This window comes from Scomber japonicus, chromosome 18 (assembly GCF_027409825.1).
Source record: "Scomber japonicus isolate fScoJap1 chromosome 18, fScoJap1.pri, whole genome shotgun sequence".
In the NCBI taxonomy this organism is placed as follows: domain Eukaryota; kingdom Metazoa; phylum Chordata; class Actinopteri; order Scombriformes; family Scombridae; genus Scomber; species Scomber japonicus.
The window spans coordinates 18,451,502-18,475,637 of NC_070595.1; the positions used below are offsets into that span (position 1 = coordinate 18,451,502).

Genomic DNA, 24,136 nt, shown 5'->3' on the forward strand with positions numbered 1-24,136 from the left:
GAGGCAGAGTCTTGCTCCTGTTTATATTTAGCACAGGGACCACAGATTGTAACAAGTGCTCCGGGGCCTTGTGTTCAGACCGGCAAGAACTGATGCCATCCGTCTCATCACCTGGGGCTAAACACGGTCCCAGCTCACTCCAGTGCAATAGAGCAATGATGGGACCATGTTGTCTGAGTGCAATCTTTACTCAACATGAGCAGAATTGATCACATTCTGTCACTGCATATGTCTTCAAAGCAGAGGTGAGAGGATACAAGAGTGGGCGTTGTAAAGCAAACACTGAATCATCTGCTTGTTGATACACTGATGAGGAAATCATTGACGGTACTTAACTCCTCTTAAAGATGCATTCATGTTTACAGCAATTCGTCAATCTCCTCATTTCTTTTTCCCTTCATTCATCTGAAAAGGGCACACTACCCCCCCACCCTCCATCACCGTCAACCCATGTCTGCCGAAATAAAAAAATATCTTGTCTCTCTGGACAGGATTGACATTAAGACCAAATGTCAAAGCAGCTCAAGCCATGTTTGACTCTTCCCCGTCCCTGTTCTTACCTTCCACATCTCCACCACCTCCAGGACTGTTCGGGGGATTGTCAGTGATGAGTGATGAAGGACTGAGCCGTTTAGACACCAGAGTCTTCTGAAGGTGTGACAAGACTCACACATCAAGCCGTCAGTCGGATCATCAAGTGCAAGTCAAACTCTGCTCTTTAAAGAGACAACGCACTCTCAACGCAGTCGGAGGCCCATAAATGTCCGTAAAAAACTTCTAACGTCTTCTTCGTCTATTGAGATTTGTTTTTTAAAGCAGAGTATCGCTTTAAGATTTTGACGCCCATTGTGAATTTAAATGAGGTTGTCGAAATGGTAGAGTTGCCAGCAGTTCTTTCATGCTTTCATCACAGTATTCTCACAGCTTTGTTCACATTCTCAATGAAACTGCATTGCATGTTGGCGACCGCAAATGTAATAAATTATGTAAAAACTGAACTTTCTTTAAGGGCGGCTCTGGTGGCCAAGGGACTGAGGTGTCGACTGAGAAGACAGTTTCTCTAGTCCTGTAAGCAGCTTTCACATGGGTACCTGTCCAGTTTGATGTGGATTTCTACTTCAGCCTCACTTTGTGATTTAGGTGGTTTAGGTGTGGGTGTATCTTAGCATAGGGAAAGAAAAACCCAAGCATGGTCTAGTTTTACCTTTGAGTTGTGCACTGTTCTGACTGGCATTAAGGATTTCTAACAGATTCCTGCACTGACTCAAAACCCATTTGACTTTCCAATCCAAGTCTTAGTGCTGCAGTGACACCTTTCTTCTTTGATATGTTGCATAATTTCTTCTTTTTTTCCCTTTTATTTAGCCAAATGATCCTAACCTTTGGTTCCTCTCTGCCTGCCTCCAACCATCCTACAGCCTGTCCATCAGTCACAACCCACACAGCGTCCCTAACAGACACACCGATCACTCAAAGCTACAACTTAACACTAGTCTCAACCCCCAGACACAGAATTGAGTCCACTACACTCAAGCTTCCCATCCGGCATCTATATCTCAACTACAGTAACATCATTGTGAGCTCTGACACAGTAGAGAACAATGAAACATCTTTCTTTGAATTACAAAGAATTCTTTTATTCAGACAAACATCGGATCAATTTCTTCTTCTTAAAAAAAAAAAAAAAGCATTCCCTGTTTCCTTATTCTACAAAAAACATTGATAAGTTTTTACATATAAAAAAAATTAAATACAAGACCAAGATGAGATGCAACAAACATATGCAATGTTTGAAAAGTACAGTTGCTCTCTAAAGAAAAGACGAATAACCCTCCTGGACAGTTTATGTTCATGGTTTCTATGAATCCAAAAGGTTATCTCCCCTCTTTAAAGATCAGATATTAGCAAATGGCAGTTCAGCTAATAACACAGTCATGGGAGATTCAGAATAACCACTGTGTAACCTGAATGTGTGTGGTGTTGTGGTTGAATTATACCAAAAATATCCTTTAAAAAAAATCTGCTGAGTGACAAGTGGAGGTTTAGTTCTTGGCTGCAGTGAGCATCTCTCTCTCTCACATGGGGTAGTTAAGCACCACGTCTTGTTTGGCCAGCTCCAACAACATAGGATCGTCGAAGAACTTGCTGATACTCACATCCTCGCTCAAACCCTGCGGGGCGACAGACATCCAAGATCAGTCACGCACAAGAGTGCATTTACAAGAAAAAAATGTGTGATAAACAAGCGAATGCAACCCTTACCTTGCGTCTTCGGGTTTTGATCATGAACTCTCTGGCCAGATGGGGGGCGGGCTGAGGCTCAAGAGGCCTGATCACAATACTCTTATCTAAGGGGTCACCAGGCACAATCTGGGAGGAAATGTAAAAAGACAGTTAAGACACAGCTACTGAAATGTAGACATGCCTCTCTAAATTGGCAGCCATGATGATGAAATGAAATTTAAAACAAATCTAGACTATTTTGTTCACACTGCTGAGAAAATCTTAAGTACAAGAGACTGGATGAATATCACAAATTGTCTTAATCCACTTGTCTGTGCCTCTTACGAACAAATCTGTTTGCAAGTGTGATTCTTACATGAGGCTCAAACTGTCAACATGAAACACACATCAAATTTTAGGTGAGTGGACACTTTTTGATAGTGATTTCAACCTTTCACATTTGCAACTCTGTTCCGTTATTACTGACTCAGGAGTGCATCCATCAACATGATGGGGAAAAAGCAACGTGCGAGTACTGTCACTCTTTTAGTTTGTGACCAACACGGCATCAGTGCAATGTTAGCAGGTTGAGTAAGAAGAAGTGAAATGACTTGCTAAATGCTTTATCTTTAAGATGAGTGCACAACGTGACCTTAACAGAGTGAACTGCTCATTGTCATGATGATACGCTCACCCTATACAAAACGGGGGGGGGGGGGTGAGAAGTTAGGAAATGTGAAATAAGTAGGGTAGAGTGGACTGAATAAGACTTTCCCAGCCGCAGGGAAAGATTAAAAACTGGAGGAAAAGGGAAAGAATAATCAATGGAGTGGCTGAAGGCCAATCAACAGATGGATGAGGGCTGCTAACAACAGTAACTCTGTTTGCATGCCAATACTGGCAGAACACGATAAAACTAATGAGTGAGGCACAATAAAGTCTCCTGAGTTTAATGGGGCAAACAACACGATCCAGGGACTCCGGTGTTATTCATGTTTTCTAGGACAGGTGGATCAATATGTGCTAGCGGGAATGATTTTTGTCAAAGCCCAGAGCAGAGGAGAAAATTCAGACTGTTGATTCTATTGGGTTCAGACTCTGTGGTGGCTGCCCTTTAGAAACTGATTTGGGGAGAAATGGTCAAGGTGGTTTGTTCTGGACCCCCGGGGGAGTCTCCTGGGGGGAAAAAAAAGGTATATTTTCTGTTTCAGGATGACTGACAAGCAAGAGCTGGGCGATATGGAAATAAACCATCACTGTGGAGCCGTGAAGTGACAGGAAATCAAATTATAACGGTCTGTTTCAGCTGACTTACTTTATATTAAAAATGGTGTATCAAGCCTTGAGCTATTAAAAGAAAATAAGTCCAATGACAGACTACTCAGCCCTAACATTACTATAACACATTTTTATAGTTGTGCAAAATTTAAAAATATCACTATCATTTATTTTGAATACATAACACATCTTTTTCTGAGTGATTGGACAAACATTTTCATACATAATTTATGCCTAGTATTTTAACCTCAAGGGGATTACGCACAATTTAGGAAGACAAAACATATTAAAATATTTAAAAGGGGGCGACTCCTGTGGTTTAGGGGTTGAGATGGAAACCATGAACTGCAGCATTACCAGTCTGGGAATGTTTGTTGTATCTCTATCTCCAAAAATATAACACACATGCATATTTACACCCAATAAATCCTTTTGTCTCGCTTACCAAATGAATGTTTTCGCTGTTAAGTATTAATCTGCCCTAAGTGGAGTTAATTTTCACTGACGCAGCTCTGCAGACTGCAGACACAAACATGTCAGACGTGGCAGGCAGAGACAGAGACAGCCACGTTACATTTAAAACTTAATGACTCAACACTCCACTCTACTCCACATCAAAAGCAGTTTAGCCAGAGTGGCAGATATGTGCACCAAGTTGGTCACTCTGCTTGCTGCACAAGCTGCCACATTTTTTTTTGTATTGTGTGCGTGCATGTGAGTAAGTGAAAAGCTGACAGAAGTCCTCATTTATTTATAGATTGAAATCGGATTTGCGTGCTTAATAATGAATGTGCAACATTTACAGTGCAATTCAGAAATGACCAGTGTTGTGTTTGGACAGTGTGGTAACTTCCTGTGACAAAAGGCATGAGCTGCTTTTTCTGTTGAAAGGTTGCACACATGGTTTGGGGGCTTGTATCTTTTCTTATTAAACCTGGCACAACAGCTGAGTGAATGAATCTCATGTTTATTCATGTCATCCCTTGGCTGCGAGCTAATTGAGTACATTTCTGTTTCGGTTGTCTTTCTTTGCTTTTGTGTTCCTGTTATATCTGAACTGAAGATGTGTTACACAAACATTAATAATTAAAGCTGCCAGACAGATACATTTTTTCCCACACCTCTAAACAGTAACATGAGTCTTGACTGCATTTACGCCTGGATTTCACTGACATAATGACAGATAGAAAGCAGCTTTGTGTCTATAAATCTTACCTGCCAGTGGTGGAACACAGACAGAGCGAAGGCTTGGCCCTGTGTATGTGTGCGAAGGTCTGTCTCAAAGCCGAAGGAGTCGATGGCTGGGATGAAAGCCTTAATGGTGTAGAGAGGCGACCCTGGGATAGGTGCATCCTGAGTGACGTGACCCCTGTTAGAAATGGCAAACACAGGAGCAAATTAAGAAAACTCAACTGCAGAATTTGCATTACTTAAAGAAGTAGAGGAATATTTAATTAAATGCCCCTATAGGTTGACATGAGGATAAAGAGAGCAGACCGACCTTCTTCTAGCCAGCACTGTGTAGACAGCAGACACGCAATCAGCTGGAGCCTGAACCTCCACAAAGTAATAAGGCTCCATCAACCTCGGAGTCGCCTGGAACACGAGGGAGCGCACATTAGTGTGAGGACAAAAGCCTGGAGATACAGTATGCTCATCCCATGTATAGCTGACCCATGGATTTATAATAACGATAGTGAAAGAGCCAAGAGAGATGAGGAGAGAAGCCAAAATGGTGAAAGAGGAACATTATTGCACTGCAATTAAAAAGAACGTATGTCAGCAAAATCCCAAATCGTAATCAGGGTAATGGAACATTAAAGAAAGTGAGGATGAAAGGGAAGTCTGGAGGAGCTAATGGCAAATGAAAAGAAGAATAGGATTGAGGGGGTTAGGGGGGTGGGTGGGGGGGATCTCACCATGAGGAAAGCGGAGTACACCACTCTTCTGGCTGTAGGGATGACCTGGCCTCCTCCTCTGTGCAGGGGCTCCTGAGCGATGACTGCATCCAGGATCTTAAACTTTACATTCCTGATGGCTGCGGGCAACAGAGAGGCAACACTGATTAGAGAAATACATTCTCCTTGTGCACAATGTGGATTTCTCCCCAAAAGCCAAAAATATTTTGATGAGGAGAATGAAAGTTTCTTCTTAAAATCAACATGTTGATGGAGGAGAGGTCTTACGCTCGTCACACAAAGGCCCCTCCCTGGTGCCCCACTGGAAGCCCTGAACGATGCTGTCTTTGACCGAGCCGAGCAGCGCCTTGTCCACCTACAGATCAAAGATGGTCAGAGATGGTTACAAAAAATGGGATTAGATACAAAAACTATGATGGGATGAGCTATTGAGATGCTTGTGTAAAGTGTCAATAAATGCATTATGTCTCATTATTAGCTATGATTAGTCTGCTGCTATTTGATAATCGTTTTTAAAGAAAGTCATTTTTAAAGAAAACCTGCCAACATTCTCTGCCTTCAGCTTCACCTTTCTGGTTTATTTAAGTTTCTTTTCTTTTTTTTAAAGTATATTTTTTGGGCTTTTTGCCTTTTAATGTACAGAGAGAGACAGGAAACTGGAGGCAGAGAGGGGGGAATGACATGCAGTCACAGTAAATTTAAACTCTTTTAGGTTATTCGGGACAAAAAAAGACATCTTAGGTTGATCCTTGGGTCTTGGCACACAGCAATGAACATTTTTCACTATTTATTTTATAAACCAAGTGAGTGATGGATTAATAAAGACAACTAACAGATTAATAAATAATGAAAATAATTGCTAGTTTCAGCCCTACATATTACTGTTTCCTAAATTTGGATATGCTCCCTTCTAGTTTGGAGTCATTATGTGCATAGTCTCACACAGTTCAACAATGGTATAGTACAGTCTTTCTAAAAAATGAACAATAAACTGTACACACATTTGTTATAATCTGAGTTATGGATTGCTATTGCTAGATATAGTTATACATCTCTAGAGCTGAAAGGCTAACTCCATTAGTCAATTCATAGGAAATTAATCATAATTTTGATAACAAATAATTAATTGTGTAAGTCATTCATCAAGTAAAACTGCCAAAACTTTTGTGTGAGAATTTACTGCTTTCAACCCTGAATGAATAATTAAATGTTGTTGAAGGACTGTTGGCCTGATGAAAGAGCTCATTTGAAGAATCTGTAATGAACATTTTTCCCCCACTATTTTATGACGTTTTGCAGAGTAAATAATTAACACGATTAATTGGAGACATAATCCATAATTAGAATAATTGTGAGTTGCAGCTTTATGTGGCTCTAAAAATTTGGAGGGCAGCAGTTTTTCTTTATTTTTACTTTAACTGAACAAATACTCAAATAGCACACTTAAGAGTAAAGTGTTGTCCAGGAGATACAGTCCAGTCTGATGTAAAACCCACCTCAGAAGGCAGAGTATCATCAACGAGAATGTTTGGCCCCGTTGTGTCCGGTCCAAAGGCCCAGATAGATCTGGCAGCCAGCAGATCCCAGTCGTACTTCGTCTGGAAAAACTCTCCCAGCTTCTTCCTGACATGAGGAAACAGGACAGCAGTCAGTTTAAGAGCAGGTTTGCATTTTGTGTCAGCTGGAACATTACAGAGAGATTGGTTGATCGTCGGGGCGGAGAGGTTAATGGAAGGAGGAGGAGGAGAGCAAAGGTTTAGCTTAATGGTGTGTGAAGCATGTCACTTCTTTGGCATTGCTACTCCTTGCTGGCACCGCTGGGCCCAGATGGCCTCGTATATGAGCCGAGTACTCACAGGAAGCAGCTCTCAAGTAGAACACACACACGCACACACTCGACTCGTGGCATGATCTTCATATCACCGTGACGGGAACACTCATGCATGCTTTTAGCTCATGAATCAATTACTTTGAGTGATGTGATCAATACTACCAAGGAGGGTTTCTAAATGAGCACATAAGACAGAAGATGGCCTTTTACTTTTATTCACATATGCGAGTACAGACACGTTCTGCATCTGCCTGTACTATTTTTAGTTAAAGACATATGTCAGTGACGATGACTGCTTTTACACTTTGCTCCTCTTACGCACTCAGAGTTTCTAATTCCTCATTTGAACAGTAAAGGTGGAGCAGGAATCCACAGTTCCCTTCAGCTTTAATGGGTCAACATGTGACATCCAACCTGACTTTAAAACTTACTGTTACATTGTTAAGCTTTACTGACAGCTTTCAAATCACTCCTTTTAAAAGCAAAAACTAATTAAAACTAATTCAAATGCAAGCAGACACGCTGGAATGAATTAAAACTGTAGTTATACTGCTGTACATGGTTGTCACCTCCATGTTCAGCTTTTAATCATTTAAAATTGATGGCAGGAACATACTGAACATTGGTCAACATTGGTCTATACATGCTAAGAAAATTGGGTGCCACACCTATGAATTCAGAAGGAGTAACATCCACAAATCCAATAACTGCACTTTTTAAAATGATATTTCAGCCCTGGGTATTTCTCTCCTCTGCCCTCTTCAATGACATTTAATTTAAGAACAATCATCATCCTGTTCAGCTAATCCCTGCTAACCAGGGATAAACAAGGATGAAAAATTGGTCAGAATAGCTCTTAAATATGGAAAGTGAATAAGGCTAGTGCCATTATCAGCCTGAAATATCTACAGACGTCCAACATGAAACACACGTCACCGCTTCCAGTTAATTAACATGTCACTCAACACTTTCTGCATCATACCTGTTCCACGTGATCTGCACCACTTCGTTCTCGATGTCCTCAGCCAGTCCCTTCTCCAGGGGCTCTGCAATCATGGTGATCTTATTCCTGTCAATCACATCACGCAGCTGTCAATCACTCACTCTGGAACGAGGAGACATTCGGCCAGAGGGAAGGACTAACTCCGACAGCGAACTCTAAACAGTGCACGAATTTGAACTCTCTAACAACCAATGCAACATTACCACCAGTCTTAAAAACACTGGAGGTTTGAAGCAAGTATTATAGCTGAACTGTTTCTGAGATAGATGTAAGCTTCCTATCTTTACGTTGCTTTTTCTCAATGCCTAAAATCTGAGAACATGACATCCGATACTCACTTTTTGTTGGGCGTTTCAGCAAAGCACTTGAGGGAAGACGTCTCCACAACCGTTTCACAGAAAGTCACAACTGGGTCAGCGACCTGAGGGAGAAGACGTGAAGACACGATTACAGAAAGAAACCAGTTCAATTTTATTTATATAGTGCCAAATCACAAGTTCACACAAGTTATCTCAAGGCATTTTTCACATAGAGCAGGTCTAGACATACACTACCGTTAATTTAAAAGAGACCCAACAGTCCCCCATGAGCGTCAGCCGCCATGAAAACTCCCCTTAATTGTGAAGAACCCTCAAGCAGAACCGGGCTCGAGATGGGAAGCCATCTGCCTCGACCACAGGCTTTATTCATGTGTAATACCTTAACATTATCAATGTGTTTTTATAATTTCATTCAAAGAGTAAATCAAGTTTGTATCTATTTTTATTACAATCCTTACTGTATATTATTATTATTCTATGTATATGGTGAATATTTACATGATATATATTTTAGCCTAACAGGAGATGGGAACGAGAAATAGCTATAATCTCTACATGCAGAACATCCGTTACTGCAGCTCGTTTGTACCAAGCTGAAATTGTACTTTGGGTAACAAATCAGCTAAATAACTAAATTAGACTTATATATGGAATTACAACTATGGCCGAGTAATGTCTCATTATTATTGTTTAATGGCTTGCAGTGGTTCAAAAGACTTATTGTCCAAATGCAAATACAGCAAACTGATTTAATTAAATATTTTTCCCCCCACCAGAAGAGGTGGTGCAAAAGAAACAGGCAGCAGTGAGAAACTTACTTTAATATCAATCTCAGAGTACATCTTGCGCAGGTCGTGCATGACACAGTCCAGGTAGAGCTCTCCTGTGCCTAAGATAACGTGCTCTCCAGACTCCTCCACCTGAAATACAAAAAACACACATATATGGTCAAACATGATGATTTTCATGTTTCCTCCCCTCAGGATGAAAGTGGTAACCTTTGAACTGAAACCTTTTCAAAAGTCACTGCAATGCACTTGTGGGCCCGGGTTAATTCACTTCTCCACCTGTGTGTTTATGAACTGACCTTTGTGGTGAGAGAAGGATAGCTCTTGTTGACCTTCCTCAGTCCGTCCAACATTTTGGGCAGCTCTGACGGATTGACGGGCTCCACGGCAATCTTGATAACTGATGCAGTGTTGAACTTCAATGGCCTGAAAATCTGAGCCTGTCAGAGGAAGTAAAATATGTAAACTCTTTGCTCGGAAGGTATTTTTAAGATCTCAAAGCTATCTCTACCCTTCAGCTCACCTCTTCGTTCCCTCTAGGCTCTGTGATAGTGGCGGTCTTCACGATCGGCTGGTCACAACCTTCAATGAGAACCCAGTTCCCAGCAGGCACTCGATTCACTTCAATTTGGTATCTAGAACAGGTGGAAGGGATATCAAGCTTTGATACAGACTGTGATTTTTGACAATAAAAACCAAAAACAAAACCCGTGGAGCCTACCTGGCGACAGAAATCCAGAGACGACCCACAGTGCAGACCTGAGAGTCCTCCTCATCTTCAAGGGTGTAGTTCTCTCCTAAAACCTTGACAGGCTGGCCTGCCTGAATGGTCCCGCTTAGCACCCTGCCAAAGGCATGGAACTGAACCCCATCCTCTGTGCTGTACATCTTAGTGGTGTGGCACATCAAAGGACCCTGAGGGCAAGAAACATGAGGTGAGCAGGAAGGACAGATAAGAAAGGGACAGAAAATGGAGCAGGAGTGTCTTAACACTGGAATATAATGTTTCTTCTTAAGGAAATAATACTTGAATATAACATTTCTTCTTTAGGAAATATAAGAGGGATTAGTCACCTAAAAATGCACCTTAGAAAACTATGATTGATGTCCTTCATTGTCTTGAATTGGCTTATTTAACAGCTCGTTTATTTCAAGCTAATTGCAACAGCCTGTTAGTGTAATTTGTAAGAGCAGCTGGGATGAGACTATTGACATACTACAAACAGATTGCAGCTATTTGCGGTTAATCTGTGTACCTGCTCCCCAGCCAATAAATCAAGAGACTCCTGTTCTAGCTCCATTATACTCACATCAGGGTCACACTCTGCCATGGCCTCCCCGAGGTCTGAGTCCAGACCTCCAGCGTAGGTGTGCTCTATCTTGTTCCGAGCACCCTCTTGTGGTGAGGCGATATGCTGTACACACATGTCCACAAGGCCTGCAGAGAGAAGAGATCAGTGCTCGGCTTTACATCAATTCATCTCCTTTACTAAAGCCATGATGATCATTTATCTTCACATTATGATAGTAACCAATATCAATAAGCAGAAAGCTACATAAAAAGGACAGTTATCTTACCCGTGAACTCCCCAAAGAAGCGGTTACAGACCAGCCTGAGCAGGGGTCTAATGTTCAGCTTCAGTTCCTCTTTGGTCAGGTGAATACCGAGCTCATCCAGAACTCGTGGGAGAGACGTGTCCACATCACCAACAACCTATATACAAAGAAGATTTGGAGGAGGATTACACAGAAGTCTGCAAATCCAAGCATGATGAGACCTGAAGGGATTGAGCAAGCTGTGCATGTTTTAAAAAAATCAATAAAAAAACTCAACCTGTGAAAGGATCTTGTAGAGAGGCTCTAGGACGAACTCCACAAAACTGCGCTGAGAGTTATTGCTGGGGGGTTTCTTTGTAAACTTGCGACTGAAAAGGAGAAAAGAAAATCAGTGCAGATGTGTTAAAAGACGAAAGTGGAGCAGTGAGTTTGGCATCAAATATTAACATTCTGTTCAAATCCAAGTTACTCACGTTTTGGGGTTGAAATAAATGTCTCCCCAAAGTCTCTTCGAAAACTCGGTGTAGTTGATGTCACCTGCAAACAGAAACAGGTTAATTAATTAATACTTCACATTCTGTATCAGGCAAGGGATGAGGACGATGTGTCAGTTGACTACTAAAATGCTTAGGAGCTGTCTCACCATAAGTGTCCGAGTAGATTTTTGCAAAGGACCCCAGTGTGAAACAGATGCTGTACTGAGAGCTGGCAAAGCACACGTTTCCCAGGAGAGGAGAAACCACCAAGTTCTCATCTGTGGAGTACGTACTGACAGAGAAAGAAAAATGACCATAAAAAGCTGTGAATTACATAACGCTGCTAATTTAACATAAATGTAATGACAAGCACTTAAATGTTTTCTCACCAATATTTGGTCAGTATTCAAATGCACAAACCTTAGCTGAATTGTTGTACAGTAAATACACATTACACAAATTCTTTAAAAAAAAGGAGTGGCATTCTGTTATATTTGCTTATCCTTTCATAGAAAAGGTGTACTCTACATCACTTGAAATCACTCATGCTCTTCAGACAGTGTGGTTGTGATGTTTTTAAGTGTTAAAGTGCTAACCTGAGCAAACCGTTGACCTCATCCACAATGTGGCGCAGTTTATAATAAGCGTCTGTGGGCGGCAGTTTGAGCTCCCCGATGAGCCGATCCACCTTGTTGATGCAGATGGTGATGGCCATACGCTCCTGGACTGCATGTTTGATCAGACGCTCTGTGTTCAGCATCACCTGAGAGAGAGATATAAATAAACAGCAGAGATAAATAAAAGTCAGGGTTATATGGATAGAAAAAGACATGTGAAAAGAGTGCAGGATGGAGACATCTCAAAAAGAAAAAAAAAAAAGTTACTAACTCCTTCCGCAGCGTCTATGAAGAGGACGATGCCGTCTGAGATCCGGATGCTAGATGTGACCTCATCAGAGAAGTTCACGTGACCTTTGAGGGAGACACAATGTTTTACATTACTTTCTGTTTTTTCCACACCAATGCCCAAACATGCATTCAGCTAGCCAACACCAAATACCTGGTGTGTCCATGATGTTGAATAGGTAGGATTTGCCTCTGGAGTCTGGCAGGACCATTGTGACAGGGGTACTCTTGATACCAACTCCTCTCTGTGGAATAAGCACAGAACAAATCACTGATTGCTCACCTCGTTGTTTAGAGACTCTTAAGAAAAGAAAACTGAAGTCATTAAGCTTTGATAATAATACTATTTGGGGAATATACTTTAACTAAACGTGATGGTATGTTGATTTTACAGCAAAGGAGACTTAATTCTATCAACTGCCTGCTTTTATAAACATTAAGTAACTTTATTTCAGGATGTGTGAAAATGCAGTGATTGAGTTTTTTGGGGGGTTAAAAGTTGGGTAAGACACTCACCTCCTGCTCTGTAAAGAGGATGTCTGTGTACCGGAGCTGAAAAAGTGAAAGAGCATGTTAGTCTGCTGTCATATACAGAAACTAAACAGCAAAATGATATCATTATTACAGACAGCACTCACATCCACATCATCTCTCTTCCTGATTTCTGGATGCGTCTGTTCGATCAGGCAGTCCACGAAACAGGTCTGAAAAAGGAATAAGCAAATCCATAAGACCCCCACATGAGTCTCAGACGAGTCTGAAGGGCAGGCATGTTGTTAGAATATGCTCCAAAACATTCCTATCTTTGTAAATTGGTCATCTTAGGAACACGTCCTCTTTAGCAAAATGCCACAGAGGAACCCTGACTAAAGGCACGTGACTAAATGAGAGTTGGGAGCAGTCATACAGAAGCTCCTGGCAGGCTCTAACCTTGCCATGGTGGAGATGACCACACAAGGTGACGTTACGAATCAGCTCTGGACTGTCCATCAAATCTGCGAGGAATCTGGAGAGAGGAGAGAGGAGAGAAAGATGCAGTTTTAAAAACACAACAAATGGCCGACACATACTGAGACTGACAGGTAACTATTCTTATTAAACGAACTCTGTGGAGAGAGAAGAGAAAGGTGGTTGTGTGAAAGATGGACTACTGTGTGCAAAAGCCCCACAATGTCAAAGAAATGACAGGAAATGTTTGTGTTCTGGCTGATGATGTCTAATATATGTACAAATATGAGATGTACAATGGACTTCTTGGGTTTATTGCAATAAACCTTTTCTACAACTCGATGCATAAGTCTGATTTTTTACCCTCTGAGATTTTACCACTCTTCTAAAAAGGTTTTCAGCAAAAGAACAACAACAACATATTTTAATATTACAAGGTTCCATTGCTTTGTGAAGCCCTTTATATCTGTTGTGTTGAAAAGTGCTTAATAAATTAAAGTCTTTAACATTATTTCAACACATAAAAAGCAGGAATCCACTTTGATTACTTACTCCATATCATAAACAGTGGCAGGTAGCTCCTGCTCCATCAGGGTGAACTGCTTGTTCTTCACAGGCTTGATGATGGGCTCTGGTAGGATCGGAGAGAAAACATGAGAGCTTGTATGTTTACATTGAAAGTATACGTTGTCTTAACAATCATACACTAAATCAGATATGTGAGTGTTTATAGACGATTAATACTACATTATTTTCTTTATTTCTAACCTGTAAGAGGCTGTGTGTCTTCCTCCTGGACGATAGTTTCCACTTCTGGCCCGTAAACCTCCTCTGCTGTCGGATAGTACTTCTTATCCTCGTGCAGGACCACCTCCATGCCAGGGACGTCGTCATCAGCGTCTGCAGGCTCATCGTCATCATCATCATCACCCTGCAGAAGGAGAGTGTTATTACCATAACATGTGTACACATCAACATAATTATAGTGGTAATAACTGTTTAACTGAGTTTAAAGGAGTACCTCATCAACATCTCTGTCCTCTGCCTCCAGATCATCTTCATCATCGTCAGAGTCCAGCTCTGGACCGATGTAGTTTCCGAACTCATCATACAGATCAGCCTCCATCTTGTAGAGAACTGAGAGAGAGGAGTTAATGAGAGTTCACAAATCCATTAGATTCATGCACATATTCATATACATTCATGTATGCAAGGAAGCTCTCTTCACATAATGTACATTTTAACTTATTCTTAATTGTTAAACTTTTTATACCACGTGTTTCTTGTGGTAGTTGTATTTTTTCCCAATTTGTAAAAAACTCTGATTTTCTATTTTTTGATTGTCATGCACTACAACACCCAGACTAATTCCTTGTATGTGCAAACTTTACTTGGCAAAAAATCTCATTCTGTCGACTGCTTAATGGTACTTGTTTCTCTTGTATGTCCTCTGTTCGCCTGTGTTTTTGCTTTTACATTTTTATGTTTTAAGTAAGTTTTTTTGCTTTTCTTCCTTCTGCCTCGTTGTCTATGTTTTTATTGCCTTTGTTTTTGATGTTTGCATGTATTTTATTATAGTCATTTTGTATTCTGTGAAGCACTTGAAGATGCTATACTAAACACATGTATTATCATTATTATTATTATAATTAGTAGTAGGAGTAGTAGTTGTGGTATTCAATACAGACAACAAACCAATGTAAAACAAGATTTTTGCTTTTTTAAATTAAATTACCACATGATGGTTTTTAAGCCACCAACAATAGATATGTTTGTTTTTCAACAAACCAAACATGAGCTGTTCCTGCGTGAATCACAATAATTTGAAATGTTTGATTATAATTTGCAATATGCGCTCAACTGGTGATAAGGAACATTAACTAACCTAAATACTAGTGCATTACCACTGAAGCTAATGCTAAGTCTGCATGTAGCATCACGTCTACCACCTAAGTTCATTAACATATGTTATAGTTTACAGGTGCTTTCTGTCGATAGAAAACCTGCGACTAAATATCAGCGTTATCACTGACTATAAACTGCTACTTTCGTGTTTACAATGCCATTGGATCGACAGTAACTAGCATGCTAGTCGGCTAACAAGCAGAGAAATGAATGACTTCTGGAGACAAAACGTTTAAGTTACGTCGCTGTTTACATAATAATAGTTTAGAACTGTACTGGACTATACTGAGGATAATACAAAACACACTCACCTGTATGCTGTTATAATGCAATCAGCGGATACTCTCTTCAAAACAAGATAAAAGTTGAGTTTTGTTTTCAGAAAGCGATAAATTATTTCCCAAATACCGCCATGCGCACCAAACGTTACTTCCGGTTTTCTTCTTCTGTGGAAATGCCGGCAGTGAACTGACTCACTACCGACCCCATGAGATAAGAAGTGGTGCAACAAAGTCCATCTGTCAAAGTGTTGCAGTAAACATGGTTATTGCTGCCTCATGTAGCCCTTACATACTGTTCAGGGTCAAATTTAACCATTTTTTTTTTTTTACATTTGAGAGCTGTCAAAACACCATATAACTGTAACAACCATCTGTATTTTAAATTCAGGCCAAGGGAGGAGTTAGCAAACCTTGACCTGGCAGAGTTTTAGTTTTTACTGTGTACTCAGGTTTTTTAACTTACTTATCAAGCATGTGGTGTTCTTCTGAGCACTTTATGTATTTATTGTTATTTATCATCCTGCCATTAATTTGCGGTTGCGTCTCCCTGTGTGGTTGACCACTGTATTATTACTGTACTCAGGTGTGTTGTTTTAATGTGTCTATTTCTGTCCTGCAGCAAAACAAATTGCCCCTTGGGGACATAAATAAAAGCAAAGGTGAAAGTTGAAGTTGAAGGTATATACACATTTTTATATAAATGCAAATGTGCAAATTTGACCTGTTTTTTATTATTCAAAAATCAGAGTTCATATGGTATAAAATATTCTCCTGGACCATAAAATAGTGATTTTGAATGTCTTTTAATCAAACACAACAATTATTCAAACATGTATTAATGAATGTCAATTGGTGTAAAGACTAATTATAAGTCAGTATATAAACAGTATGTAGGGGTTAAAGTGTAACATTGCTATTCCTGTAACCCAATGTATCTACACTTCTATCTAATTTTAAAGTTTTATTACAAAACATCCTAATCGTAAGAATAAGCATCTTTGTCTTATAATTGATGTTTTAGGTCTGCACTGTGTTTAACCACACATCTGAGCATTTTTATTTGAATTTCAACGTAATCTGAAGAAAATGTACCTGGCTCAAAGGTAAGACAAAATATGGAGACCACACATGATTTTCAAACTAGGAAAAATACATTTATTTAAATAAACTAATTTAAGTATGTATGTATGTGAGTTCATCAGTAATGTTTCGAGTGTATGGGTGTGTCAATGTGTGGAGGTGTAAAACAGAAAAACAACTCCCCCCACCCCCTAAAAAGCAATTAAATAATCCAAGATCAAACAAACCCAACAACTCTGAGAGAAAAGACAGACTGAATGCTCAGACCCTATTTATAAAGGAACATTCACACCAATTCAGGTATTGGCCATCTCTCCTAATGAGCCACTTTCCAAATCCCAAGCAATCAATGAGAAAATAAGGGGCCATCACAATTGCCAGATTGAATGTTTGGGAACCTTTTTGAGGCCTAAATGCATGAGGAGGTTGTGATGCTGTCCTCCAGTGGCCATAGTGTGCAACTACACTTTAGTCTACAATAAAATTAATCTGCAGAAAGTAAAGAAAACTTAAAATAAAGATAGAAAAACGTAGATGTTGCAGCTAAAAATATGAATACAGCGGTAATGCTGTAAACCCTGAAACAAGGCAGTATAGCAATTTATTTGGAGATATCTGTACTATATGTAGACTATATATAGTAGCTAACTGTGTCTATGAATGGTTACATTGTTCCAGGATGGCAGTGAACTTCCCTACTTACTGCTTTGGCACTTTTAAATTTATTTTGCACCTAATGGCTCAAGCATGACACTATGGTAATATTTAAAGCGTTGAATTTACAACTATATTTATAATCGCCCTGCTGGAGGTCTTAAATAAATGCATCGAATACCCTTAAAACACACAGCGGTAGTTATACACTGTGACCACTGGGGGCGGTGAACCCTCACTCATGATACTAATCCGTGTTCTAATCAAATAGTCTAAAACAGTTAAATACTAGGTTATATTCAAATGGAAAATATCTATTGAGATTAGACCCGTTCGTGCATAGTTAGTTAAACTGAACCCCATATGCTTTAGAAGAACCGTATGACATTAAATCACAATAAATAATGCTAAATTATGGATTTTATAAATACAAAGAAAATATGGATGGGGTTTTAAAGTGTATTAAGTCTTTCAGAAACTGAACTTATCTATTAGGATTAATTTAAAACTTCGACACCAATATTACTACTATTGTTTGTTATATAGTTTGTGTATATACTTATTATATATTGTTCTTTATTCTTTCTATTGATGCTCTTCTATTTTTGCTATCCATTTACTACTGCAATAATGAACATGTCCCCGTTGTGGGGCTATCTTATCTTCACATTTCAATTAGTTTAATCATTATCTTTTTCTTTTTTTTTACATATAATTATGATCAAAGTTTGTGCATGGTGGCTGTATGCTGAGGAAGATACATTCTTAAAATTGAGTTGAATTGAAAAGTATTTTAAGGAAACATATTTTTTCAAAATTTAGTTTTTCTTAATACTGATTTTCAAATACAAATCGTGACTTTTTTTTCTTTTGCAGAGTCACACGAGACAGCATGTTGTCAGGAGGACTGGTGATGAATCATTGAGGATGTTTGGTAATGAAATCAGACACAGGCAAAGTTTCAGTTGATGGCTTTATTCCTGCTGGTGTAAATATGTTCTTCAGTAGGCTTGGCCTACAACAATAAAGACAAAACAACTTCAACAAACAAACAAACAAACAAACAAACACTGTCTTAAGACATAGACGAGACATACATTTCTAAATTAGACATAATATATTCTCTGAGAATCATGTTGATACAAAAAACTGGTCATATTGTAGATCTATTGAAATGCCCACTGCTCTTCCAAAGATGCTTTAATTTAATTTACTGAGGCTATAATTTAATATTAAAAAGTATAAAACTCATAAGTTGATATTTGATAGCAAAGAGCACACAATAGCTGTCAATATCATTTTTAATTTATTTAACACTTTACCTGCTGACTAAGTTAAACGTTATGATCAATAGTTAAATATCCTATTGAAGGATATTTATTATGCAAATGCCCTCAAACTTTATAGTTCAATCATTCACTTCTAACTTATTCTGAATCACATCACATAAGATTAATCACTTTGGGTGACAATGGCAGGTCCTTTATCAATAACCTGCTGCCCCTGTTTTTGTGACAAAGCGCGAGAGGCTAAGGCACGTGCATATAGACGCTTCACTGACAGTAGGCCTAACAAATTATTTTATTGCCTTTAACATTAGATAGGGGCTATTTTTTCCTGAGAATATGACTATTGTCCCCTCTCTTTGTCTCTTTTTTTGTGAGTGTGACTCTCTACTCTGCCACCAGCTTCCTCAGCCGCTGCAACACCTCCTCTGCGCTGACCCAGGGCACCGTGACCGCCTTGAACTCCCCTGGCATGGCCTCATGGGTCTCCGTGATCAGCCGGTGCATGGGGAAGTCTCGTCGCGGGAATGCCACGTCCCGGGGCCCCAGGGCTGTAGCAGGGCAGAAGTCGTTGGCTCCATCTCCAACGTAGAAGACCCTCTGATAGGGGCGACCCCGCTCCTGCGTCCTGCGGGCCACATAGTCCCTGACGACCACCTGCTTGCACATGTTGTCGGGGCATCGCGGGCAGTCGTGGGAGTGGAAGGGCCTCATCACCAGACGCCCGTCCTTGTTGAAGGTGGCCGGGTTGGTGAAGATGCGGTGGAAGAGCGGACGAGCTCCGTGGCGGCGCAGCCAGGACTCGATGAAGAAGGTGTTGGCGTCGGACACCAGCACCACCTCGAAGTCCTGCGGGGGCCTTGTGCGGAGGAACTGGAAGAGCGTGAGCATGCCGGGGGTGGAGGGTATCTTCTCCATGATGCTGCGTATGTGGCTCTCGGTGACTCCCTGCTCCGCCAGATAGGCCAGTACGCGCTGCATGTACTCATTGTAGCGGCCCGGCTGGTAGGTGTCCTTCAGCCAGTCCGGGAGATGCTGACCCGGGGCGGCCTGCACCACCATGTCGTCGCTGGTTTCGTCCACGATGGTCTCATCAAAGTCGAAGAAGATGATGAAGCGCTTGTCGGAGGAGATGTTAGATGAATTGGAGGCCATGATCTCTGTGCGTCTGGATCTGGGGGGTTCCTCCTCGCCTGGGGGATGGGGTGGGACATAACAGCAGTTGAAGATTGAATCCCCCATGATTGACTATGCGACACCTCTTTTACTGTTGCCAAGTGGCATCAAAATCTCTTCTCCTGCTTTGCCACTCTCCAGCATCCCACGCAAGGCAGGCCACTATACGGAGGATGGCTTCTGGGAAACATTAATGCATAAATAGACGAGGAAAGGGGGGCAAGAACACAATCATTTAAGATAAGACATAATATCATAATGTGAATATCATTTGAGGAAGGTGACTAAAAGACCTAAAAAAGAAAGCAGATAGCAGCCAACCAGCAGCCTTTTTTAACCCCAAGGGAGGCAGCATCTCATAGGTCTGATTTCTACAAGAGTGGGAAGTGAGGAAGAAGAAGAGGAGGGAGGGGGGATCATCCTCCTGCTGCAACAGGAGCAAAAAAATAAAAACACTAGTTAAATGTTATGTCCGGATCTGAATGACATTGGCAGCTTGAGTCCACCATGCAGATCCTGCAAGCAAAGCAAGCAAATTAAACAATAAACACAGACAGGACAGCTTTCACAGGGTGTTTAAGATTGCTGTCTGCATACCTTTGATAATCGATGTCAGCAGTGGAAGTGCGCCGGTCTCATGTGGCGCATAACCCAGCCAGGCGTCCTCAAGCTGTGAGGCTGGTTTTGTCTATAAAAGAGGAGGAAAAAACACAATGAGTGGTTGCATGAGATAGCGAAGCTGCATTATGTTCTTCTAAGTAGATACTTCACTAAAAACACACGCAAAGCTCCACAGAAAGCTCTTATAATAACTTAATAACAGTGTACAAAAATAGGAAATGACTGAATCCCATTACTGTAACACAGGAGGGAAGTTATATGCCTGAAAAAAATCCGTGTATATTATCTGATATAAATATTCTTTTACTGGTGACTTGAAATAGAAAGCCATCAAACACCTTTAAAGTGCCATCTGCAGCAATTTAATGGCATGGAATTATTTTTTTAGTATCCCATGGCACAATTTAAAAGAAACCAACACTGATTATCAGATAAATCTTGAAAACAACGTGTCAGCTTGCCAACTATATCTACCTATTTCCTCAAGCTACACAAACAAACCCCAACATCAACAGGAGCCAGCAGCTGAGCGCCCGCATCTTGCCCCTATTCGACTTTCAAGGTTGAACTCTCGTAAAATTGGGAGAAACACGCATGAATGTATCACCGTTACTGGTTCTGATCCCCGTTGTCGTCCCCACGTCCGATCCGGTGGTGTAGAGAGTAGAGAGTAGAGGCAGAGTTTCGCCGGTCAGCCGGTGGGACGCGTACTTTTATGTGACAGTCAAAACCACCGGCGTCTCTGTAAGACGTGACTGCGCCTGCAAAGTCCGCCCATTTAATAGCAGCCTGGTGAGCGCGCGTTCACGAGAGAGAGAAAGAGAGAGGTGAGAGGAGAAGGGGGGAGCAGCAGCGTAGGAGGGAAAACAAGGAATAAAAGAGAGAAAGTAAAAAATGCTGTTTGTTGAGTATATCCCTGGATGCATGTTGTGCGTCAGTATTTGTTCTACTGTAATGATGATCTGTGTCTCCAGGCAGATTATGAACTCATATAGGCTACAGTACACACTGCAGACAACTCACCTACTGTCCAGTGCAGCTTTTACTACATGGGGAGGATAAATACTTCTGCTTATGACAGCTCCAAAAAAAAAAAAAAAATCTCAGGGTGAAATCTGCCAAATTCTGCTCACAATTAAGATTAGATAGATTTGCCACTACTCAAGAGTTTAAAGTGTGAAAAAAATCCTCATACACAGTTTTGAATACTTTTTTTTTTTTACTGCTCAGACAAACTAAACGCATGCTTAAAGACACCTTCCTGCAACAGGATGATCAGGATGATCAGGATTTGGGTCACAGTCAGCAAAAGGGGGGGGGGGGGGGGGGACCACAGATACTGCCATGATGCTGCATGTGTTGGACCTCTTCCATTGTTGGGGAGGTGTTGAAATAGAAATATGCATAAAGCTGCATCACATTTGAAGGTTTGATTAGAATAAAATAACATCAATCTGAAACACATTTTAATATCTGAAACACTTGTTTCTGTGTAGTAACAACAGTACGGGAGTTTATGTTGTTTCTCCACAAGACAGTGGTCTAAATAAAACCTTGCAAATACACTGATTAATGAACCGCACAGCAGCAGCAGCAAAAAAAAAAAAGAAGTAGCGAACACCCGCGTGAAAAACACGACATGAAGCCTTCCTCTCCTTATCTGCCTGCTGACAGACGCAGCCTCCACCCTCCTCTACACCACAAGGCCTAATGACTAACAGCTGGGGTGGCAGACTATTTTCAAACCCAAATGGGAATGGAGATGTACAGACGGTGTGTTATTATCTCCTCTGCTCGTGAAGTGAGCCTCGCTACCTGACCACCCACTCACCATCAGTGACTCACTTACACTTTTCTCTCTACACATAGGCCCGCTTAGCCACCTTATAGGATTAATGTGACTCATTGGTGCACCATTTAAATCACCTATGGTAACAGAGGACGCACAGCATTTTAGGGAGGTAATCTAGCATCAGTAAATGTCTTAATATGCCTTTAGGAGGAGGTGCACTCTGTTAATGGATGAATAAAGCTTTTTTTGAGTTGGAATAATTGATATGCAGGAGAGGGGACAAAGGGTGCAAAATCCAGTTTCTTGGCTCTTGCAGTTTAGGACACTTCCGCCATTATGTAAAAAAAAGATGTGTTTGGTTTAAAAAAAGACAGGGGATGTACTTTACCTAACTGGAGAATCTCTGACTGAGGTAACTGTGGGTCAAGGTCACTGCCTCTGAATACAATAAAACCTACTGCAAGGCTTTCTCAGGTCATCTGCAAAAAGAGACACAAATGCTACTTAAAAATACACATGATGAAATAAAGGTTTTTGCTGCGTGTGTGTATGTGTGTGCCTGAGGGGGATGAGGGTGGGGGCTAAAACTTCCCTTGTACAATAAAAAATGATGAAAAACAAAGTTTCAGCCTCTGGACCTGTCATGTGCAGCCTGCAGCACGCCAAGAACCCTGTGACCCTTGAATAACCGCAAATCACGGAAGTCTGTGTGCAGTTACAACAGTCAGCTGGAAATAAAGCTTTGCAACAAAGCTTATTGTGAAACCTACCTGAAAATGAACCCTGCAACCTACTTTTCATAAGTGTTTTGTGCATAATCCTTTTTCTATATTTCATGTTTAATTACCTTATTTTGGTCACTGAATGTTCCCAGCAAACCAACAGAACAGCATTTGAAGATAAAGAGAGGCACAGCAGTATGTGATAATCATGGCTACTTGTTTTTACTTCTCAAAGTTAGCAGTCAGTTAAATGTACATTATCAAAAAAGGCCCAACTTTTTTCACTTCTCCTCAATCTCCAGATAACATACAAAAAAAGACAAACCAGGACATTATAAAGCTGCACATTTTGTACCAGATACAATAATAAAATACGCAATGCTACATTAAGTGGTTAGAAATACAAAGGGGAAAAAGTATATTGATTTTTAAAACATCTTTAAAGAATATACAATGTTATTTTTTTTTCCTTAACTAGCCAAGAATTTTAGTAGAAAGTGCATTCTATATAACAAAGAAAGGAGGAGGAGAACTATCCGGCAAAGTTTCCAATGACCAAAGAAAAAAAAAAGAGGACATGACAGAAAGGAAAACTCCATGAGCAAACATAACAGAAGAATGTATTTCAGACATAGCTTGGAGGGGCTAGTGTAAAGTCGCCAAAAGCAGGAAGTAAATATTTTTCCACTTTGAAGGAAGGTCCATGTCGGAGAGCAAAAAGTGTATTTCTTTTAAAAAATAGGAAATATAATTTACGCGCATACTTTAAAGAAATGTCCTTCGTTTGCTATGGTCCCCTCCACACTACCCACCTCCGCCCGGGATTCTCCTCCTTTCCTTGCCTAAAAACATCCACTCAAAAGTAATCACCTCCACCCCCGCCTCCCCCCCCTCACATCCCCACCCCCATGCAGCCACAAAACTGCACTCTGTTCCACAATGCATTGTCAGTCCCTCCCTTCCCTGCGCCTCACCCACGCAGCAGTAAAGTGCAGAGAATACACACAAAATGAAAAGGCTTTAAAAAAAAAAAAGAAAAAGAAAGACAAGACAAAAGATCCATACTGCAAAAAAAAAAAAAAAAAATGCTGAAGCACAGCAGTGAACCCGAAGGGACAGGATGATAAGAAAATAATGCAGCGGTATTAAGACCCACAGAAATGGCAGGATAATTTGCAGGTCTCAAATCAAAGAAAGGGACATCCTAAACCTACAGAGATTAACCACTTCAGACCGAATACCGTTAAAGCGGTAGAAAAAGAAGAAGAAGGGGGGGGGGGGGGGGGGGGTGTCGTGTTAAAATGTACTGCTATTGTCCATCTCATCTCAGTTATCCCCATATACAAATATATTGGGGCACGCTGTGTAAAA

At 40.7% G+C, this 24,136-nt stretch overlaps 2 protein-coding genes across 5 annotated transcripts; both read right to left on the reverse strand.

The window, feature by feature from the left end:
- Positions 1-1,617: 1,617 nt before the first annotated feature.
- On the reverse strand, positions 1,618-15,587 carry eftud2 (elongation factor Tu GTP binding domain containing 2). Its single transcript, XM_053337925.1, has 28 exons — positions 15,465-15,587; positions 14,270-14,385; positions 14,017-14,179; positions 13,801-13,879; positions 13,231-13,306; positions 12,939-13,004; positions 12,817-12,852; positions 12,455-12,545; positions 12,284-12,366; positions 11,992-12,158; positions 11,563-11,687; positions 11,393-11,456; positions 11,197-11,287; positions 10,941-11,076; positions 10,673-10,800; positions 10,084-10,277; positions 9,886-9,997; positions 9,662-9,802; positions 9,393-9,494; positions 8,593-8,675; positions 8,234-8,320; positions 6,917-7,043; positions 5,688-5,775; positions 5,421-5,539; positions 5,003-5,097; positions 4,717-4,870; positions 2,263-2,370; positions 1,618-2,171 (listed from the first exon to the last, which is right to left on the reverse strand). The coding sequence occupies exons 2-28, from the start codon at positions 14,372-14,374 to the stop codon at positions 2,076-2,078; spliced, it is 2,916 nt and encodes a 971-aa protein (XP_053193900.1). The 5' UTR covers positions 14,375-14,385; positions 15,465-15,587; the 3' UTR covers positions 1,618-2,075.
- Positions 15,588-18,127: 2,540 nt separating this feature from the next.
- phospho1 (phosphoethanolamine/phosphocholine phosphatase 1) lies at positions 18,128-21,018 on the reverse strand. 4 transcript variants are annotated; one of them, XM_053337940.1, is made up of 3 exons: positions 20,859-21,018; positions 20,228-20,318; positions 18,128-19,647 (listed from the first exon to the last, which is right to left on the reverse strand). In XM_053337940.1, the coding sequence occupies exon 3, from the start codon at positions 19,607-19,609 to the stop codon at positions 18,842-18,844; it is 768 nt and encodes a 255-aa protein (XP_053193915.1). In that variant the 5' UTR covers positions 19,610-19,647; positions 20,228-20,318; positions 20,859-21,018; the 3' UTR covers positions 18,128-18,841. The 4 variants fall into 4 exon arrangements, with proteins under 4 accessions (XP_053193915.1, XP_053193913.1, XP_053193914.1 ...); XM_053337938.1 differs by having other exon boundaries at positions 18,128-19,810; XM_053337939.1 differs by lacking the exon at positions 20,859-21,018 and adding an exon at positions 20,726-20,817 and having other exon boundaries at positions 18,128-19,810.
- Positions 21,019-24,136: the final 3,118 nt, after the last annotated feature.